General features: G+C 18.8%; 5 protein-coding genes across 5 annotated transcripts, besides 29 other annotated features; 1 reads left to right on the forward strand and 4 right to left on the reverse strand. All coding sequences in view use genetic code 6, as the record gives it.

Annotated features, from left to right (window-relative positions):
* The first annotated feature begins 24 nt into the window (after positions 1-24).
* Positions 25-72: a microsatellite.
* A 276-nt stretch (positions 73-348) lies between these two features.
* Positions 349-391: a microsatellite.
* A 263-nt stretch (positions 392-654) lies between these two features.
* Positions 655-751: a microsatellite.
* Positions 752-1115: 364 nt separating this feature from the next.
* IMG5_155280 (hypothetical protein) lies at positions 1116-1726 on the reverse strand (the record flags this gene model as incomplete). Its single annotated transcript, XM_004030639.1, has 2 exons — positions 1116-1552; positions 1711-1726. 2 exons carry the CDS (start codon positions 1724-1726, stop codon positions 1116-1118), a joined length of 453 nt encoding a protein of 150 aa, XP_004030687.1.
* Positions 1581-1687: a microsatellite.
* Positions 1600-1685: a microsatellite.
* Positions 1727-2173: 447 nt separating the features above from the next.
* Positions 2174-2215: a microsatellite.
* A 157-nt stretch (positions 2216-2372) lies between these two features.
* On the reverse strand, positions 2373-2687 carry IMG5_155290 (hypothetical protein; the record flags this gene model as incomplete). The annotated part of the gene is made up of 1 exon (XM_004030640.1): positions 2373-2687. The coding sequence occupies one exon, from the start codon at positions 2685-2687 to the stop codon at positions 2373-2375; it is 315 nt and encodes a 104-aa protein (XP_004030688.1).
* A 490-nt stretch (positions 2688-3177) lies between these two features.
* Positions 3178-3240: a microsatellite.
* An 84-nt stretch (positions 3241-3324) lies between these two features.
* Positions 3325-3374: a microsatellite.
* A 1408-nt stretch (positions 3375-4782) lies between these two features.
* Positions 4783-4833: a microsatellite.
* A 227-nt stretch (positions 4834-5060) lies between these two features.
* IMG5_155300 (major facilitator superfamily protein, putative) lies at positions 5061-6599 on the reverse strand (the record flags this gene model as incomplete). Its single annotated transcript, XM_004030641.1, has 5 exons — positions 5061-5073; positions 5558-5612; positions 5688-5918; positions 6074-6383; positions 6519-6599. 5 exons carry the CDS (start codon positions 6597-6599, stop codon positions 5061-5063), a joined length of 690 nt encoding a protein of 229 aa, XP_004030689.1.
* Positions 5078-5109: a microsatellite.
* Positions 5933-6066: a microsatellite.
* Positions 5936-6066: a microsatellite.
* Positions 6600-6637: 38 nt separating the features above from the next.
* Positions 6638-6692: a microsatellite.
* Positions 6639-6693: a microsatellite.
* Positions 6694-7240: 547 nt separating this feature from the next.
* Positions 7241-7309: a microsatellite.
* A 1085-nt stretch (positions 7310-8394) lies between these two features.
* Positions 8395-8428: a microsatellite.
* Positions 8395-8440: a microsatellite.
* Positions 8395-8459: a microsatellite.
* Positions 8395-8473: a microsatellite.
* Positions 8407-8459: a microsatellite.
* A 232-nt stretch (positions 8474-8705) lies between the features above and the next one.
* On the reverse strand, positions 8706-9413 carry IMG5_155310 (hypothetical protein; the record flags this gene model as incomplete). The annotated part of the gene is made up of 2 exons (XM_004030642.1): positions 8706-8958; positions 9085-9413. 2 exons carry the CDS (start codon positions 9411-9413, stop codon positions 8706-8708), a joined length of 582 nt encoding a protein of 193 aa, XP_004030690.1.
* Positions 8849-8878: a microsatellite.
* Positions 9414-9535: 122 nt separating the features above from the next.
* Positions 9536-9602: a microsatellite.
* A 37-nt stretch (positions 9603-9639) lies between these two features.
* Positions 9640-9688: a microsatellite.
* A 3568-nt stretch (positions 9689-13256) lies between these two features.
* Positions 13257-13302: a microsatellite.
* Positions 13303-14864: 1562 nt separating this feature from the next.
* Positions 14865-14894: a microsatellite.
* Positions 14895-14907: 13 nt separating this feature from the next.
* Positions 14908-19751, forward strand: IMG5_155320 (hypothetical protein; the record flags this gene model as incomplete). The annotated part of the gene is made up of 2 exons (XM_004030643.1): positions 14908-17875; positions 17931-19751. The coding sequence occupies exons 1-2, from the start codon at positions 14921-14923 to the stop codon at positions 19749-19751; spliced, it is 4776 nt and encodes a 1591-aa protein (XP_004030691.1). The 5' UTR covers positions 14908-14920.
* Positions 16287-16331: a microsatellite.
* Positions 16344-16408: a microsatellite.
* Positions 19473-19517: a microsatellite.
* Positions 19507-19545: a microsatellite.
* Positions 19752-19875: the final 124 nt, after the last annotated feature.

The raw sequence follows: 19875 nt of genomic DNA on the forward strand, positions 1-19875 counted from the left end.
AAGTAAAAGTAAATAATAATAATAATATATATATATATATATATATATATATATATATATATATATATATATTTTATATTATTTATTTATTAATTTTATATAAGAAACTATTTATATTATTAATAAATTTTAATTTATTTTCTTAATATCTTTTTATAGTAATATGATAATTATTTTTATAAATATAATACATATTATTTTTATATTTTTACTATAATATTTTAATATTTAGTCATTTTAATTTTATTTTTATTAATGATCTATATATTAAATAAATATTTTTTTTATTTAATAATAAAATTAATTATTATTATATTGATACCCATATTTATATAATAATCATATAAGTTTTGTTTTTTATTTATCTTTTTTTCTTTTTTATTTTATTTTTAATTAAATAAATTAAAAATGGCTTTTATTTTTATACTTTTTTTTGATTAGTTTCGTATTTTAATTTTTGAATAAGAAAAAAGTTTAAACAAATAAAAATAAATTAATAAATAATATATATTAATGTTTACAAATAATTATATCAATTTGTTATTGTAAAATTTATTAAGCAATTATATATAATTGTATTCAATGAATAAAAAAAAAATTGATATAAAAAAATTATTTTATATAATATATTAATAATTAATTAAATGAATTAATTATATATATATATATATATATATATATATATATATATATATACATTATATATATATATATATTTATATATTTATTTATCTATAAAAATAATATATATTTTTTTTTGAAATAAAAAAATAAAATAATTATGATTAAAGTTTTAAAATTATCAAATTATTTTTAAAAAGTTAATAAATTTATATAGATTTTTATATTAATAGTTTTTTTTTAATTTTTATCTATTAATTTTATTTTGTATTAAATATACAATATAAAATATTTTCGTATATAATTTTTTAATTCAAATATATTAGTATTTTAAATAAAAAAAAATATTATTATATATATATAAATATTTATAAAAATTAATTGAAATTTTTTAAATTTTAATATTTTTAAATTTTATTTATAATTATATTTTTTAATAAAATTAATAAAAATATAATATATTTTAATAAATAAAAAAAAAAAATACAAAAATTTCATAATTCTGTTTTTTAATAAAATTTATAGCTTTTTAAACAATTTATTTCAAAATCTCTTACTTTAAGATATTATGTTCCCCATTTAAACTCGCTCCAATCTAAATCTTTATAAATAACTTCAACATTTTTATCATTTAAAGGAATATTATTATTTTTCATAAATTCATTATCATATAAGAATGGATCTTTTACCTTCACCAATTTATATTAATCAAATTCATTTACAAGAATCATATCTTCTTCATCATTCATACTAACTTCAAATCTCTAATTATCAGTTTCTATATATAATACATGCTTTTTTAAGTGATGACTAACCCATTCTTTAGGTTCAGAAGATTTATCGCAAAAATTAATTATGGAATATTTATAAGCAGGATCATTACTTAAATTAAAAACTATATTTACTTCTGGAATTGGTAAAATATTTTTTCCTGTTACAATATTACTTAATTTAACCTAAAATAAATAAATATTAAATTATATATAAATATAATATATAAAAATTTAAATATATATATATTTATATATTTATATATTTATATGTATATTTATATATATATATATTTCTTAATTAATACTTTTTTTCTACCATTAGGTATTGACATTAAATATGAACTTTTATTTATATCTTCTTATTTTCCTAAACTATTTAATAATCTGAAACTTTCAGGCTTAATTGTGTGTCCTAAATATTATTTATTAGATCTCGAAAGAATGTCATTCTTAAAAAAACTTACATAGCTTTTTCTATTTTTGCTGACTTTAAAAGTAAGTGAGACTCCTGCATAAGGTGAGTCTTTTTATATATGTGGATTATTAAAATTTAAAAATCCATGGTGTATTAAAATGCATACAATATCTGAATCACTAGTATAATTTTCGTTACCCCAAATACAGCGGTTTAAGTATTGTTTGTTAAATCTGTGAATGTATTCTTTTGATACTCGAACTTCAATAATTTGGTTTAGTTGGTCGGAAAGATCGGGGAGTTTAACTCCTTCGGCATATATGTAAAATTTTTAATTGGAAGATGTTGTGGGTTATGTGTGTGTTTGCTTTTATTGTTATTGTTATTGCTTTTATATTTATTGTTAATTTATTTAGTTTTGGATTTCTTCTTGTTATTTATTCTTTTTAAGGTTTTGAGTTTTTTATTATTATTAGTTTGCTTTGGGATTTGGTTAAGAAGTCTTTAATTATTTTAAACGAGTATTTGCCTTTTATTAACGGAGGGTTTCTTGTTTTTTTTTTTCATAGTTATGTTTTGGTGGTCGGAATCTTCTTAAGAATCAAATTCTTCATCTTCTTCTTGATTTTCGTCTTAATTTTCATCTAAATCATCATCATTGTCTATATTTTTATTTTATTTATTATTTTCTTTTTTGGTTTACTTTAATATTGTTGGTCATCGTAGTTTGGATCAGGCTTTTTTTTTTATTAATTTTAATCTTTTTTATTGTTTAATTCTTCACTAAGGAAAGATAGGCCTTTGTCAGATACTTCGTCGAAATGGGGAGATATTTCTTCAAGGTTTTCGTTATTTGTATTTTTGCTGTTTTTACTCATGTTATTTTTTTTTTATATTATTATATGTATATTTTGATTATTAGTTATTTTTTTTATTTTTTTGTTTTTTTAATAGTATTTAGAAAATATAAAGTATATTTTATTTTATATATATGCATTTTTTTTGTTAAACAAAAAAAATATTTAATTTTAATTAATATAATTAATTTTTTTTTAAAAAAAAATATATAATTATTAATTTATTTTTTGAAAATATTAATAGGAAATTAAAATATATGTATACTTACTTTTTGTAATTAACTTTCAAAACAAATAATTTATTAAAAGATATTTTTATATTAAAATCAATATATATTAATAATTTTTATTATTTATTTCAAATAAATATCAATTAAAATTTTTATTATGTTTGTATTGATAATTATTATTTTTTGAAAATAAACCTAAAAAAAAAATATAATAAATTTATAAATTTAATAACATAATTTATTATTAAAAGTATTTAAATATTCTTGATTATAAAACTATCAAAAAGATAATTTATTTAAAAAATATATTTTAAAAAGAAAAATTAATTAAAATATATTTTTTATATTATATATTTAATAATTCATTTTATATTTATATAGTGTTATTTGTCTAAATAATATTATTTTTATGTTTCTATATATAAAATATAATATTTTTTTTAATATAAATAATATTTTTTTTAATATATATATATATATTAATAATGATTTATAAATAACTTTTCTTAAAAATAGTATGATTAAAAAATTAAATAATATAAAATAAATATATATAGATTATTAGTATAAAAATCTAATACATAATAAGTATTTTATAAATAGTTAAATTATTTTGTGATATATATTTATTATTTAATTTTACAAATTTTTATTTTAAAAAAGACATTTAATTTAGTAAATATATATAAAAAAAAATTAAATTATATTTATATTATGATAATACATATTATTATATATAATTTAAATTTATAACAAATACATGTGCTCAATTTATATAAATATGAAATAACATCTAATTATATTAATATTTATAATAACAATTATATAATTAACAAAATAATAACATATAGAATGCTTAAATTATTCATTAGCCGAAATATACATTGAACCGATATAAAATCAATGCTTCTAAACTATAATCCCGCCTTAATTAGAGAAAATTTATTTTAAATAAAGTAGCCAGAATCTTTATTAGTAATAAAAATATAGAAAACAGAATGCTTATTATTTTGATACTAATTATTACGAATAACATGGACATACGAATATAATATTACATACATTATCAGTAGCTTATGATTATTTATTTTATTCTTCATAAATAAATTATTACAATGATATGAGTAATATATCTGAATAATTAAATAGCTTTGCATCTAATTAATATGAAAGTAGTCTATAAAATGCTTAAGGGATTGTTTAGGAAATTTCCGAAGTTTCTTCAGGCGGAAGTTCAAGTTAATTTAAGATTGATTATGATTCTGCAATTTTAATTATCATTGTTATTTTAATGATTAGTGTAAGCTTCCCTATTCCTTTTTTTTCCTTTTTTAATATTTGGATAGAATAATATAAGAAAATTTGGAAAAAAACCCGTTCGCTTTTTGGACTTTTAATAAAATGTTTTTAATTAATTTGGTTTTTAGCTTTTTTATTAATGAGTATGCGATTTTTAAATAAAAGTAATATAAAAAAGGAATTTATTGGATTTTTATTACATATTCTATATGTACAAATGCAGCACTTTTGCACTTTATATAGAGCATAAACATTATGCATGGAGCTCACTTTATGGGGTTATTAATGCAGTTTTACATATAATTTATTTTATAAAAAGAATTGATTCTTGATTTAAGATATATATATATATTTATCTTGTATTTTTGTATATTTTATATTATATAATTAGTTAATTTATTTTTTAAATATACATATATATTGTATGTTTATATACAATAAAGTAATATATGATATTATGAAAAAATAATTAAAAATTAATTTTTTGCTTGTTTATTATATTGTCAAACATATTCATGTATGATTTTTTTTCATAATAGAAATTTTATCATTTAAACTTTACTAATTTTTAATAAGATTTTAATTTAAATCTTAATTCTAATCCTACTCCTACTCCTAATCCTAATCCTAATCTTAATTATGATATTCCGAATACATTTTTTCAATTTATTCTTTAGTCTTTTTAGTCGTACAATGCATTTTCCTAATCAAAATTGGCACAATTAAAATCGTAATGACACTAAAAAAAAGCATTGAATACTCCGGTCCAAAATACTTTAATAAATATGGAAAAAGTTACACTGTAGTTAATTAAAAAATCCAATAAGCAAAACAAAATAACCCTACACCTATAGGAGGCATAATTTCACTTGGAAAAACTAAATAAAATAAAATATATAAATATAAAATATATATAAGCAACTCCAATGTATAGTAACAACAGAACTCCCAATAATTAATTTATAAATAAGAAGTAGATATTTTTAATAATCATATAATTATTTCCATCCAAAAACAGCATATGTAAGTAGCATTACTGATGAAATTAATAAACCACCTATATACATATTTTTCCTTTTGAATTTTTCAATCATAAACATAGCTAATATACAACCTATAACATCCCCTAGGGGCATAATAGAAGTAAAAAGTCTTGCAGTTTAATCAGATTAATTTATCCTCATTAGACTATATGAATATACATTAATAATACCGGAACCTGAATAACAAAAGACTAGTGTAAAAAAAGTAATTAGAATAGTCCTAGATAAGTATCTTTTGTTAAATAAGTCTTTATATTATAATTAGTTTTTGGTGTTATTTATTTCCTATTAAAAAATTATCATTGATTTAATTTCCTACTCAACTATATCTTGCTAGTAGTATTTCTCAAGAGTCTTTCTAGCCTCATTTTAGTCTTATTTATTTATCATTATATATGAAAAAGTCTCGTTGCGGAAAAATATATGGAAAATAATATTCACTAAAATACCTAAAACTGCAGGAATGCCTAATATTATTCGCCAAAAATTATTTTTTTGGCTTTGTTTTGGGTCAGAAGGTAAGCCATAACTTGCTATATAGGAAAAAGCAATTCCTAGGCAAAAAAATATAGAGTATATTACCCCACTTATTCCTTTGTATTTTTTACAGGCGACTTCTAAGGTGTATAAAGGACCAATTGTACTCCATATACCAAAACTAAATCCTATTATAATACGTCCTTTAATTTTATTTTATTTTTTTTAAAAAGCTATTATTTAAAAAAACTATTTTTTAAAAAAAGCTATTTTTTAAAAAAGCTATTTTTTTTTAAAAAAAGCTATTTTTTCAAAAAAGCTATTTTTAAAAAAAGCTATTTTTTAAAAAAAAAAATACCAGCAACTAAGGCATATGTGTGCTTTATTAATGTTACTCCAGTCCCTAATACAGATATATAATTAAAAATTATCAAAAGTTTTCTCCTACCATGTTTTTGGGCCCATTTACCGCCAAATAAAGCTATTATTGCAGCTACAAATTGTGGTAAAGAGTTTATTAAAGATATATAAAGAATTTTTTATTCTAAATTCCAGGAATATATGTAATCTAGATGGTCGGATAAGTTGTTAAATAGGCCTATATGGTAGGCCATGAGTACATTAGTGAATGAAGCATGGAAAATCATAAAGTAAAATACAAAACGACTCTTTAATATTAAATGTTCTTTAGAATTATTTGCATAACATGTTAAGTTTATAATTTAGTAATTGTATTTTTCCATGTCTATTAAAATATTTATGTCTGTTTCTTCATTTTATACACTTTTGTCTAAGTTATTTACTATTTAATGGAGCTATTTTTAATCATTATCATTATTTATACTACTGTTGTTATATTCTTATTGTAACACTAAAGAATCCATTTTTGCGATTTTTATATATATTAGTTTATATATATCTATTTTTTATTTTTTTATTTTTTGTATTTATTTAATTTTTAGTTTTTATTAATTTTTAATTTCTATAATTAAATTTGAAATACGTATTAAAATTTAAGATCTAAAAATGTATTTTATATAGATAATGTTATGAAAATGATTGCTTAGAAGGCTAATATTAAAATAATAAAACTTAATAATGAATAAAATTTGGACCTAAAATGTATAACTTTTCAAGGAGACAGAAATTAAAAATATTTTACATGTAAATAAGATTTTTAATTAATACAGAGTAATATAATGCGTTTATTGTCGAAACAAAATAAAAAAATATTTAATTTAGTCTTTATAAAATTTAGAAAATTTAATTGTTTTGGGAAAATTCATAAAATTTATATGACTGGGTCATGTTATTATAATATTAAGTTTTGTTTAAATTGATTTAATTTACAATATTGAATAATTTTTTTAAGTTATTTTTTGATGAAAATGGTTTAGTTTTTTTTATGAAGTAATTTTGATGCTTTTTTTTTATTAAAAATTAAAGGAAAATATTTCTATTTTAAATTATTTTAGATAGATTTCTAATTGGGTTTTATATTTTATTTTTAAATATGATTTCATTATTTTTTTTTAAATAATATAATATTAATTATTAAGGTTTTTTATTTTAAATAATTAAAAATAATTTTTAAATTTAAGAAAATATGCTTCTGTAGGATTTTTTAAATAAAATTTATATAAATTATAGTTTATTTATTTAAATTTAATATTTTATTTTATAGTTAGTCAATTTTATTTTTTATAAACTATTTTATATAAACCTTTATTTAGAATATAAAGTATTTTTTGGAATAAAGATTTTAATTGCAATAATTTATTTAATTTGATTGAATTTATGAGAATAATTATATGATAGTTTTTAGCATTATTTATATTTTATTATTGGAACTTAAATTATATTTTTAGTTTTTTAGTAATATGTAAAGAAATATGTAAAGATCTGAAATTATAATTTTTTTTTAAATGTAAATGAAATTTAAATATAAGATATTATTTTAAATATTAAAAATATAGATTTTAAGTAAATTTAGGATAAAATTATATATAATAAGCAATATGATTTCATCATATAATTATAAAATTTATATTTTTAAATTAATTTTATATTTTATTTATTTGTAATTTTGTATATTTTTTTAAGATTATATATATATTTATATACTATTATTACATTAATTTTATAAAAAATTACAAAAAAATATTGAATAAAAAATATATATATATTACTTTTTTATATTTTTCATTTATAGTCTTTTTTTTTTTTATGTTTTTTATGTTTTTTTCTACTCGAAGAACTTCTTGACCTTGATCTAGATTTGGAAAAAGATCTTCTGTTTTTTTTTCTTTTATCTCTATTATCTTCATTAATAATATTACTATTTTTTTACAAATCCTTAAATATTTTTTAGAAGAAAGTGTTTTTATTTTCCATATTATTAGAATTATTTAAACTTTATTTCTTTTCTATTTTTTAATTATTAAGGGGAGGAGGGGGAGGTGATTCAACTTTTTTTTTATTTTTAATTATAGTATGTTATTATTATTATAATTATTATTTTCTTTCTATACGATCCATAAATTTTTTTTGGATTACTTGAATTATTTTTTGGTATAATTTTTTCCTCAACTATTTAATTTTTCAAATTATTAGAATCATTTTCATTACTTAAACTATCGCTATTATTTTCTAAATTTTTCATATTTATATCTTAAATAGATTACTATTACTATTATAATTACTATTACTATTATAATTATTATTATAATTATTATTATAATTATTGTTATTATTACTACTATTAAAAAACAGATTTTTATGTTTACATTTAATTCGGAATTAAATTTTATTAAAAATAAGGATTAAAATAGGGATTATAAGGCGTTTTCATCATAAAATTATTCATTATATTAGATTATTAAGGCAAAAAAAGGGGCGGTTTTTAAGGTAAGGGAATATTGCTTTTTTTAATTAGATTTGAAGGGTTAATATTTCCATAAGAAACATTATTTTTTTTTTCTTCAAAAATTTCATTTATATAATATATTTTAGAAATGGGTTCTTTGGAGATTTTTTCGTCTTTTAATCCAATATTATGTATAAACTATTCTTATAATGCCACATAGTCTATTATTTTTTGTTTTTTTTTTATTGTATTCTTTGTAGTTTTCGAAATTTTCTTCTTCTTAATTTTCATCTTCTTCTTCAAAATCTTCGTTTTGGTTTTCTTCCTCATCATTTTCCTCTTCGAATCTTCGCACGAATTTCGAAACTATGCAATTGCTTTTATATAGTGTCTACATGAAATTGTTTTCATTTATATTCTAGTTTTTTGCAAAACTTCTGTCTAAACAAACCATTATTAATTAATTTTTATCAAAAATATTAAATCCTTATTAATTATCTAACAAATTTTTGTCAAAAGGATGCGAAAAACCACCATATTCTAATGGTGTTTTATCATTCATTTTATTTAGATTGTATTCGTTTTCCTTATAGGTGTCGTTTATTGAAAAATTACCACGACAAGCACGTACTTGGTTGGTGTATGCGCGAAAAGTCTCCTCACAAAAACCATAGTTGAAGTAATCAGTAAGATCTTAGTTACTTTGAAGCCAGGGACGATCGGTATCTTTGGTGAATTTTGTGTAGAATATTTATGGTATTAAAAGCTTCATGACTTCTTTTTTGTCTTTTTTTATTTAAATTGGGGGTTTGGTTGGGAGTTGAGTAGACATTTTTTTTATAATTTTTTTTTTTTTTTTATTGTGAAATGGCTTCTTTTATTTTTTTTTTTCTTTATGGGAATTTTGTTTATTTTTTCAAGTATTTTTAAATATTTTTTTTATATAAATATATATTTTAATTATTTATATATTTCGTTTGTTTTTTTTTAATTTTTTTAATTTGCTTTTTTTTTTTTTTAAAAAAAAATATTTTTATATTAAGAAAAAAAATAATTTCATTTTTTAATATAATATTTATTAATAAAATTAAATAAATATTTATTAATTTAGAAAAAAAAAAAGTTTTTAAATAAATTAAATAAAACTTTAAATATTTTATTAATTTAAAATATTCTAATTATATTATATTTCTTCAACAAAAAATATATATTATAATTCTTATCTAATAATTTGTAATTATATAAAATTAATATTAATATAAAAAATAATAATTTATAAATTTAGTTTAGAAAAATTATTATAAAAAATAATAAACTACTTTAAATTTTATATATATAATTAAGATTATGAACATAATATTTATTATTTTCATTAAGTATAAACCACAATTTTACATTGTAATTATGTATTTAATTTATTTATTTTAAGTTTATTAAATTTTATTCTTATTTTCTAATATAAATTAATAAAACGAAAACAATCTCTAATTTAAAATAAATTAGCTAAAAACATAATAATATTAACAGAATTAGATTATTACGTTTATAGTATTCGCATTATAAAGTTCATCATAAGTATAAAGAAAATACGTAAATAAATTAATTATAGACTCAAATATCATTGTTAGGTATTATTTTTATGAATTTATTATATATTAATCCACGAAAATAAATAGTTATTGATTATATAGTATCAGGCCTATGTTTTTGTATTATGATTCTAATTTTCTAAAAAATTATAGGAAATATATTATTTATATTAAATATATAAAGTTTCCAAAATTAAAATTTTGGAAATATAGGAATTAAGAAAGGATTTAATTTAAATTAATATTACCTTTTTCATATTATAATATACCAAAATAGGAAAAGATGAAAATAATGTTAGTTTTTAATATCATAGAATGAAAAAATTAATAAAGAAAAACAAAAAAATAATATAAAAGTTAATTTAATTCATCAAAATAATCATTCTCTCGATTAAATAAGAGTTTAAATATATGAAACATGCTAAAAATATATAAAAATTTTAGTATTTTATTAAAATATTAAACTTGATTAATATAATTACTTAAATATTTAGAATTTAAATAAAACTTTAACTATTTATGAGGCCTTAAAAATAAATATAAGTTATATTTCCTTAGAATAATAAAATAATTTTTTTCTTTATTTCATTAGTATTATTTAAGCCATTTAATTAAAAATAAGAAAGTTTGAAAAAATTTACAAAAAAAAAATTGATTAATATTTATTATTAAAAAGTTATTTAGAAACAATAATTAAAAAAAAAAAAATCTAGAGAAAGTCAAAAAAATAAAGTAAGTTTATAAAAACATTATTTAATTAAGGTTTTTGATAGTATTTATTACTGCTTTAGATATTTCAAGTAATAAACTTAAAAAATAAAAACATTTGAAAAATTAATGAACTAAAATTATGCTCATAAAAGAAATTAATAAATAGATGAAGTTTATAAAATAGTTTAAATTATAATTTTAAATGATATACTCACAAATATAAATTATTTATTTTTTAAATATATTAAATTAATAAATCATTTTAAAAAAAATTATTATTGAATATATTCTATTATAAATAATTAATGATTTTTTAATTCTGAATTTTTTTAAAAAAATATTTATAAAATTAAATAAATTTATAACCATAAACTATAATTTGATTTTTATTTCATATAAAAATAAAAAATAACAAAGAATAATATTTATTAATTAATCATATCCATATATTCTTGTATTGTTTTTTATGCACTCTTAAATTATTTTTTTATATTTTTTTATTATAATACACTTATCTCATTATCTTTTAAATCTAAATAAAACCATTTTAAATTTGAAATAAATTTAAATTATTAATTAACTTAATCAATTGTTTTTTAACCAATATTATTATTTCCTAATCTTGCCCAAAAGAACTTTAAATTTTTAAGTTTTTAAATTTAAAAAAGAATAAATTCTGTATCATTATCTAATAAATTATTATTTTTTACATTTATAAAAATTTACTCAAGTTTTTAAGCCTTTTCTATTTCTTCAAAAAGTGTTTAAATTTATAATCTTTATTCAGTAGAATTAGTTTATTCAAAACTTAATGAAATACATTTTAAATTTTTATTGTTATTTTAAATTAATTCACTTATTTTATTTATATTTGAATTATTAATATAATCATTATTATCTAAATATAGTAAAAGAAACTCCAAAAAATGAAATTAGTTCAACTAATTAAAAATTAGTGTATAATCCTCATTAGTTAATTTATTATTTTCGATTCTTAATTATATTCTTTGTGTATTTTTTATCAAATCTAATTATTTTATTAAAATATTTAAATTATTTTTATTATTCAAACTATCTAATTATATATTAAAGCATATATTTTCTTAATTATAACTTTCTAAAATATCTAATATTTCATTTATTTTGCTTATATAATTAACATTATAAATAGAAATGATATATTATATATTATTTTCATAAAAGTATTGACTAGTTTTGCTAACTGCAATATTTTTATAGTCTTTATTTATTTCTTTAGTTTTTTAAGAAAGAATTTATTATAATTAATCTAAAGAGTCAATATTAAATAATTATTTTTCTTAAAAAACTTCGTTTTCTTAATCATTTATTATTTTATCAATATTATCAATATTCTTTTAAATTTAGTTTATTTGTTAATTTAGCAATTATCCATTTAATAAACTATATGAATCATTATTATTCTATTCATATATTAGATTTATAGTATTATTTAATGAATAGCACAATTATTAATATTCTTCATCGTTTTGTTTTTATATATAGGAGAACATTTTATTGTTTAAATTATTAATTTCTTATTCTATTTTGGTACTGGTTTTTATGTATGGATTTTTTTTAAAAAACTTGTTTGTAGATTATGTATTTATTTTATTAATTCTTCGAATTTTTAGTTAATCATTTCATATTATTAAAAATTTTTATCTTTTATTGGTAATAAGCATTATTCAAATTAAAAATTATGTTTGGCTTCTATTTAGTATACGCTATCATTATGAGAACTGTGATAAAGAGGATTTTAAAGAAGACATGTAATACATATAAGCCTATTGCTATTACAGCTTTAGGATATACAAACAGCTTATATTGGCTTTTAATGTTATTAACATAAGAAATTTATTGGTTTTTCCATTTTTATAATAAGATATAAAAATATTTTTTTATAGAAATAATATTTTCTTTATTTAATATATATATTATTTTATTATATTTAAAAGATTTTTTTTTATTAAGAAAAAATTAAAGAATATTAAAAATAATATTTTTTTGGAATTTTATATTATAATAAATAAATATTAAAAAACTTAAAATATTTTTGTAATATTTTATAAATTTAATTAAATTTTATTATTAATTAAAAATTAATAAAAAATTATCATAAATTAAAAAATTAAATATAAATATAAAATACAATATGGATAAATAATATTAAGGAGTTGAATTAAACATAATAATAGGAAAAAATTTCAAATAAAAATTAATATATAAAAACGGAGATGATATTAAATAATTAGCAAATTAATTTTGTCAATAAAACTAATTAAAATGTGAAGCAATAAATTATATAATAGAAGCAATAGAAAAATAAATATAAAATAAAAATTGTATAATAAAAGTATATATATATATATATATATATATATATATATATTTAATATATATTTTTTAAGAAATAATAAACTAATTTAAATTCATCAAATAGATTATATTTATTAGCTTTACAAGATCAAATTAAAAAGAAGTATATTGTATTTTAAATATTAATTTTTTCTATATAATTTTTTTTTTTTTTAATTATTAATTTACAATATTATTAGAATAAAATACATAATATAGAACTTGAAACCTAATAAATATAGGAAGCTACTTTTTAACCTTAGTTAAATTATCATTCTAAGTTAATATCTGTATTTTTTTTTTATATATTAACTTTAATTTTTATTTTTATTTAATAGTAAAACATTGATTTAAATAAAGTCAAAATTAAAATCAAAAGAAAAGTCTGAAAAAATCTAAGATTAATTAAGATAATTATAAAAATAAAAAGAACTCGAAGAATGCTCTTTTTAGCCTATTATAAATTATATGTATTTATATATATTATTTATTCATTTATTTTTTAAATAGGAGTAAATAATTATCATAAAAAAATAAATAAAAAAAGAATGTGTTTGAACATTTATATGATAATTCATATATTAAAAAAGAGAATATAGAATAAATTCAAATTAAAACGTAATATTTATATTAATATAAAATATAATAATTGATTTTAAATAAATTTATTATTAAAAAAAAAAATATAGCAAAATAAAAAACAATAAATCTCTATAATAATTTGAATATAATGAAATATAAAATAATATTATTAACTAATAATAAGATTAACATCAAATAAAATAAATTTTTTAAACTTAATATAATTAAAAAGGGATTAATTTTGGATAGCCCTGTACGTATATTAACACCACCATAACCTAATATAGATCATATGGATTTATAAAAGGAAAGAAATAAAAATAATAATAATAATAAATTAGAGCGCATAATTTAAAGAAATATAGAATTTTGTGAAAAAAGGAAAAAGAATCTATAAAAAGACGAGAAAAAAAGTTAAGTTGAAAAAATTAACAAGAAAAGCTAAAATTTATTAATATTGAAATTAAATAATTTAATTGAATAAATTTTCGAGAAATTAGATTATTAAAAAATAGGGGTTTTGAGTTAAAATAATTTAAATGAAAATTAAATTAATGAAAAATAGAGGAATTTTTTGTAACCCTTACTTTAAAATATTAAAGTAAATGATAAATAATTTAATATTAAAATGTTCAAATGTGAATTTAATTATTTATACTAAAAACTTTCCTATATTGAAAAAAAAGAATTAAATTAATAATTTAAAAATAAATGCATTTATGAATAATAATATAGTTTTTAACCTAAAATTAATTCAAGTTTTTAGTTAAAATAAGATTATTCGTATAATAAAAATCAAATTTGTTGTGAAGTTTGTTAAGAAGCTAATTTAATTATGTAAAAATTATAAGATTTATACAGAAATAAATAATGAAAATTTTATTTATTTATATTTTTTTTTACTACAAAATAAAAAATTAATTTAAAAAAATATATTAAAAATCCAAAAAAATCTAAAAAAAATTTATTTTTATATTTTTAAATTAAAAAAAAAAATTACATATATTTAAATATAAAAAAATAAAATATAACTTATATATATACTTATATATATATATCAAAAAACAAACAAACAAATAAAATGAAAAAGTAGCAATAACAACAGCAAGCAAGCAGTCAATTATAAAGCGAAAACTAAAAACCAGCGGTTCGTTTTGCCGACCAATAAGTAGAAAATCCACCCGAAGAAGACCCAAAATCCAAACTAAACTTGGATCCATAAATTGATATTTAAAAATAACAATATATGCCAGTAATGGAAACTCGTGAATTTTGCCAAAAAATAATGGAAGAAGTTGATATCTAATTTCCTTAATTAATCCAATCCGATTTTAAAATAAAAAGAAAAGACACTGCAAAGTCTTTGAAGTAGCTTTTGGATAAATTGAAAATGTGTTTAGCTTAACTAAATTTGGGTAGTTTTGAGGATAAAGTGAAGAATTATTATTTGACATATAATATTAGTTTATATATGATGGATATTTGCAGGTATTTACGAAGGAGCGTTTTTGGATATTTAAGTGTAGATTTTTTAGCGTTTTGTATTGTTTCTTTAGAAGGGAATATTATTCTAATGTCGTCTAAATATCTAGATTGGAGAGTTAAATTCTATGTAGAATTGGCGTTTACTTATACGGAATGTGGGTCTTTTTAAGCAGCTTGTAAAGTAATAGAGAATGGGCTTTAAAAAGTAATTGAATAGAAAAATTTGGAAGAATTAGATCCTCCTTTACCGGATTTTATATAGAATATGTTTTTAAATAACCTTAGAATTTTGAGAGTTTTGGAAGTGAAGTTTAAATTATAAAACGGGATTTTTAATATTGAAAGCTGGAAAAAGAAAATTGACGAGTATTTTCAGGAAGATTTCGAAGGAAAAAATATGGCCTTTATAGAAAGTCTGAAACTAAATAATGCCAAAATTGGTAATATTATAGATAAAAAGGGTGCTTAAAATTGGAAAAACTAGGCTGTTTAGATTATTTTTGAATAATATTATAAAAGCGATTTGGAACTTTTGAGTAATGGTCTGGAATAAGAAAATGAAAAAATGAGTAAAATTTTAGAATATAGATAGGGAGTTTAGGATGAGGAAGGAAGATTGGAAGCTACTTAAAAAATGAGGGAGTTTCTCGGATAGATGATTAAGGAAAAAGAATGGAAAAAAGCAAGCCTGAAAGTGCCTTTAGAATATCATGTGGAGTTGATTTATTACGCGTATGAGGTTGGGAATGAGTAGGTGGTCAATTAGCTGATTAAATGGGCACTTGTTAGGTGTAAATATAGGAGGATTGAGTGTCCTTTTATTGTAGATGTGGATGTTGTGGCTGATTTTACGCCTTTTCCAAATATTTAGAATGGGTATGAGAAGATTTAGATTGATATCAATGAGAGTAGTTTGAAGGCAGAGCTAAAAAAATTGAGGAATAAATAAAAGGATAATAACCAGAAAAAGGAAGAGAAAAAAGAGGAGAAAAAAGACGATAAAAAAGGAAATAAAAACCAATAATAATAATAATAATAATAATAATAATAATAATAAAATTAATAATAAAATAAATAAAATAATCCATTAGGAGCTACATCTGAAGAATTAGCCTAAATAAATCACACATATGTATATTTGGCAGTAAAAAGAAGTTAAAATCCAGAAAATGCTATATATGGAATTGATGTAGTCTTAATAGATGAGGAAGATTAAAAAAGCCTTTAAAATAAAATCAACGAAGGTTGGAGGGCTATTGCTTTGCCTATAAAAGCGGCTCATTAATAGATTTTTGAGGGGAAAAAAGAGAAAAAATTTGTGCCTTATTTATTATTGAAGCATAGTCGAGAAATGCTCAAAAATGAAGAAGAGAAAAAAAGCTTAGTTAGTGAAATTAAGCCTTTTGTTGGGAAAAGTAAAATAATAAGACCTGATGTTCGATTTACGAAAATAGAGTGTGATTTAAGGCAGAATCGGAAGGAAGATTTTAAAAATGTAAATTCTGAGTATGTTTTTTTGAGTTTTAAAAGCGAAGAATTCTATTTTGTGAATGAGAGAGAAGTATAGATTTTAAACGCTTTTTGGAAGTTGGAATAGTCGCATTTTTCAAATAGTCCGTAAATGAAGGTCAGTACATTGGAAGAGGAGAAAAAAATACACTTGGATATGAATTATGATGTCAGGAAATTATAGGATATTTTTTAGGTAATCAAAAATACATTAGAAGGGCCTTTAGGCGAGTAGTTTTTTGAATAAAAGAAAGATTTTTTAAATAATCTAGTTTTTTTTTTATGGAATAAATATATGTTAGGCTGTCTTTAGTAGATTTAATATGTACATGAGATGAGTTTATGTGAGGAAATATCGAGTAGAGAATATGAGTAATATAAAGAGATTATTGATGAGGCTAAAAGTGTTTTCGTGGAAGGACTTAAAGTTTTTAATTTAATAAATATGAGAAATAATGAAAATTGTGATGTTTTGTGGGTTTGTAAATATAATATTGAATTAGCGAAAATGTTAGAGGAAAAAGAAGAATTTAGATAATGTATTTAAAATTTGAGATGGTGTTTAGGTATTTTAGTTAGTTTTAGAGATTACTTATTTATAAGAGGAGCTGAAAGTCAATATGATGCTTTTTTACCATTCCAATTGAGCTGTAATGGAAGGAAAATACGAAAATGTATCGAAAATATGAAAAAATAATATGTTAGGGCGAAAAACGAGATTAGTGCTTTAGTTAGAAGATAATAAAAAAAAGGAAAACAATTAGATTCAGATGAAGAATAGGAAGAAGAATTTGAATTTTTGGAAGCCAGAAGGGAATTTTTATAAGATGATAATTTAGATAATGAGTTTTTTAAAGAATTAGATAAAAAATAAGGCTTTTCGGAATTAGAGAAAAATATTAATACAATACATGTTGATTTAGTTATTAATTTATTAAGAAATGAACTTAAATAAGGAAAATTAATGTCTAAAGCAAATATTGAAAAAAGTAAATTTGTTAAATCTATAAGAGAAGAAAATTAATATATGACGAAATCATAAGTTCATATTATATATATATATATATATAAAGATATGTATTATTATAATTTTGTAGGCACTTCGTATAAAAAATTTGCCTTTAAATGAGGATTATGGAAATATTCCTGATAAAGAGAAAATAAAAGCAACTTTAATGTAAGGAGAAACAGCAAAAGAAATACGAAAAAATGTAAAATAATTATAAACTACATTATAGAATGCTGGAGAATTACAAACTCCGAAACCCGTTCTTCAAAAATATGAAGTTTTTCTTTTGTAAGAATAAATAAGTAATCCTTATACTTTGGCAATTTTATATATGGTTTTGAGTGGAAACAAGAGCTCTTTTTCTGATTAGAAATATTTATTACAATAGGCTTTTTAATATATTGAAGATTGTGAAAAAATGGAAGAAAAGCATATCGATAAATGTTAAAAAGATGCTATTTATGTACTCTCTACGCTTTTAGATAATAAATTAAATGGACAAAAAAACGAGTAATTTTATCCTTTTTCCCATTTATATATGAAGGAATTTATTAAGAAATATAAAGTACCTAGAAATCCTGTTTTAATTTAAAGAAATAGTAATTAAATTACCTTAAAGTTTCCTCCATTTGCACCTTTAGTAGGCGATATGGAGGCTAAAAAACACCCTGAGAAAACTGAGGTTCAAAGCATGAGTATTTTTGGGAAAATATCAGCCAATGGAGTCAATGTGTCAGAAACATGTACCGATTTGGAAAATACAGGAATCAAATTTGCACCTAACTAGTGTATAGAGGTTAAAAAATTGCTTCAAAATTAAAAATATTGTTTTGCGTGCGCTGGATATGATAAAAGAGGGGAAATCTCAGGCGGAATAGGAGAAACTGGAGAAGATATTATCTGTTTACTACCAATGCCAGTGAATTTATTATGGTGTTATTTGTGTAAAATCAGTTATTAGATAGGAGATTTTGAAAGAGCTGAAAATTGCTTTGATAGAGTTTTGGAGTTTTTTTGCGAAAAGAGCTTTTTTTTAGATAAAAGAGGTTCAGGGGAAAATTAGGTATTTTTCTATATTATTAAATAGGAGGTTTTTTTAAAAGATGTGTCTTATGGGGAAATGTAGGCTTTTATGGAAAGTTTAATTATAAAAGGAAGATGTTTAGGACGAAAAATGGAAGAAGAAAATAAAGAATTTAAAAAAAAATCAGAGAGTGAATGCTAGAAATAGAAAAGAAAGCTTAAAATGATTAATTTCTTTGTTTTGGGACTATAAATTGGGGTTAGTGTGAAAAATTGGGGCATCTGTAAACGTGTTTTGGTTGATATTTATAATAATATTAGGGAATTTATTGAAATGAAGAATGTTTTGGTAGGAGTTTTTCATGTTTTGTTAAAAAGTATTATTCTTGTGTGTGAGATTCCAAAGTAATTTTGGGATAAAAACCTGAGAGTAATCTCTGGAAAATTAACGTTTGAAATTTTGAAGTGTTCTTTATAATTTAATGAGTGTTTAGTAGCTAAAAGAGTACTTTTTTCAGCTTTTACTTAAGGGTTTAATAGAAAATGGTATACTGTGAGTAAAATTATTTAAGTTCCTTTTATTGATGAATCGGAATAAGATTAAAAAAAAATAATAAAGAAAGAAAATAAAAAAGGAAAGGAATAATAATAATAATAATAGTAATAATAACAATAAAATATTGAATAAAAAATGATTCCTAAATTAACCAGAAGAGTTTTTGAGTATTAATCTTAATAATAGTGTTTTTTGGAAGATTTTTTATTAAATTTACCTGAAGAAATCTGCGGGTTTGATTTTGTTTAAAAATTTGTTGAAAAATGGAAAGAAGTAATAGACGGATTTAATGGTTTGGTGGAGAATACATAGGATGAATTGGAAAAATGAAGGAAAATTTAAGTGTTTGGGTTGAATTTGCAGAGTTATTTAAAGATTTACCTTCTGCCTTTTAAAAATTCTTTACTTTCTATAAAGGAAAACCTTATTATATAGAAATGGGATGCAAACTAAT

Source organism: Ichthyophthirius multifiliis, assembly GCF_000220395.1.
Source record: "Ichthyophthirius multifiliis unplaced genomic scaffold scaff_1120509251181, whole genome shotgun sequence".
Classification (NCBI taxonomy): domain Eukaryota; phylum Ciliophora; class Oligohymenophorea; order Hymenostomatida; genus Ichthyophthirius; species Ichthyophthirius multifiliis.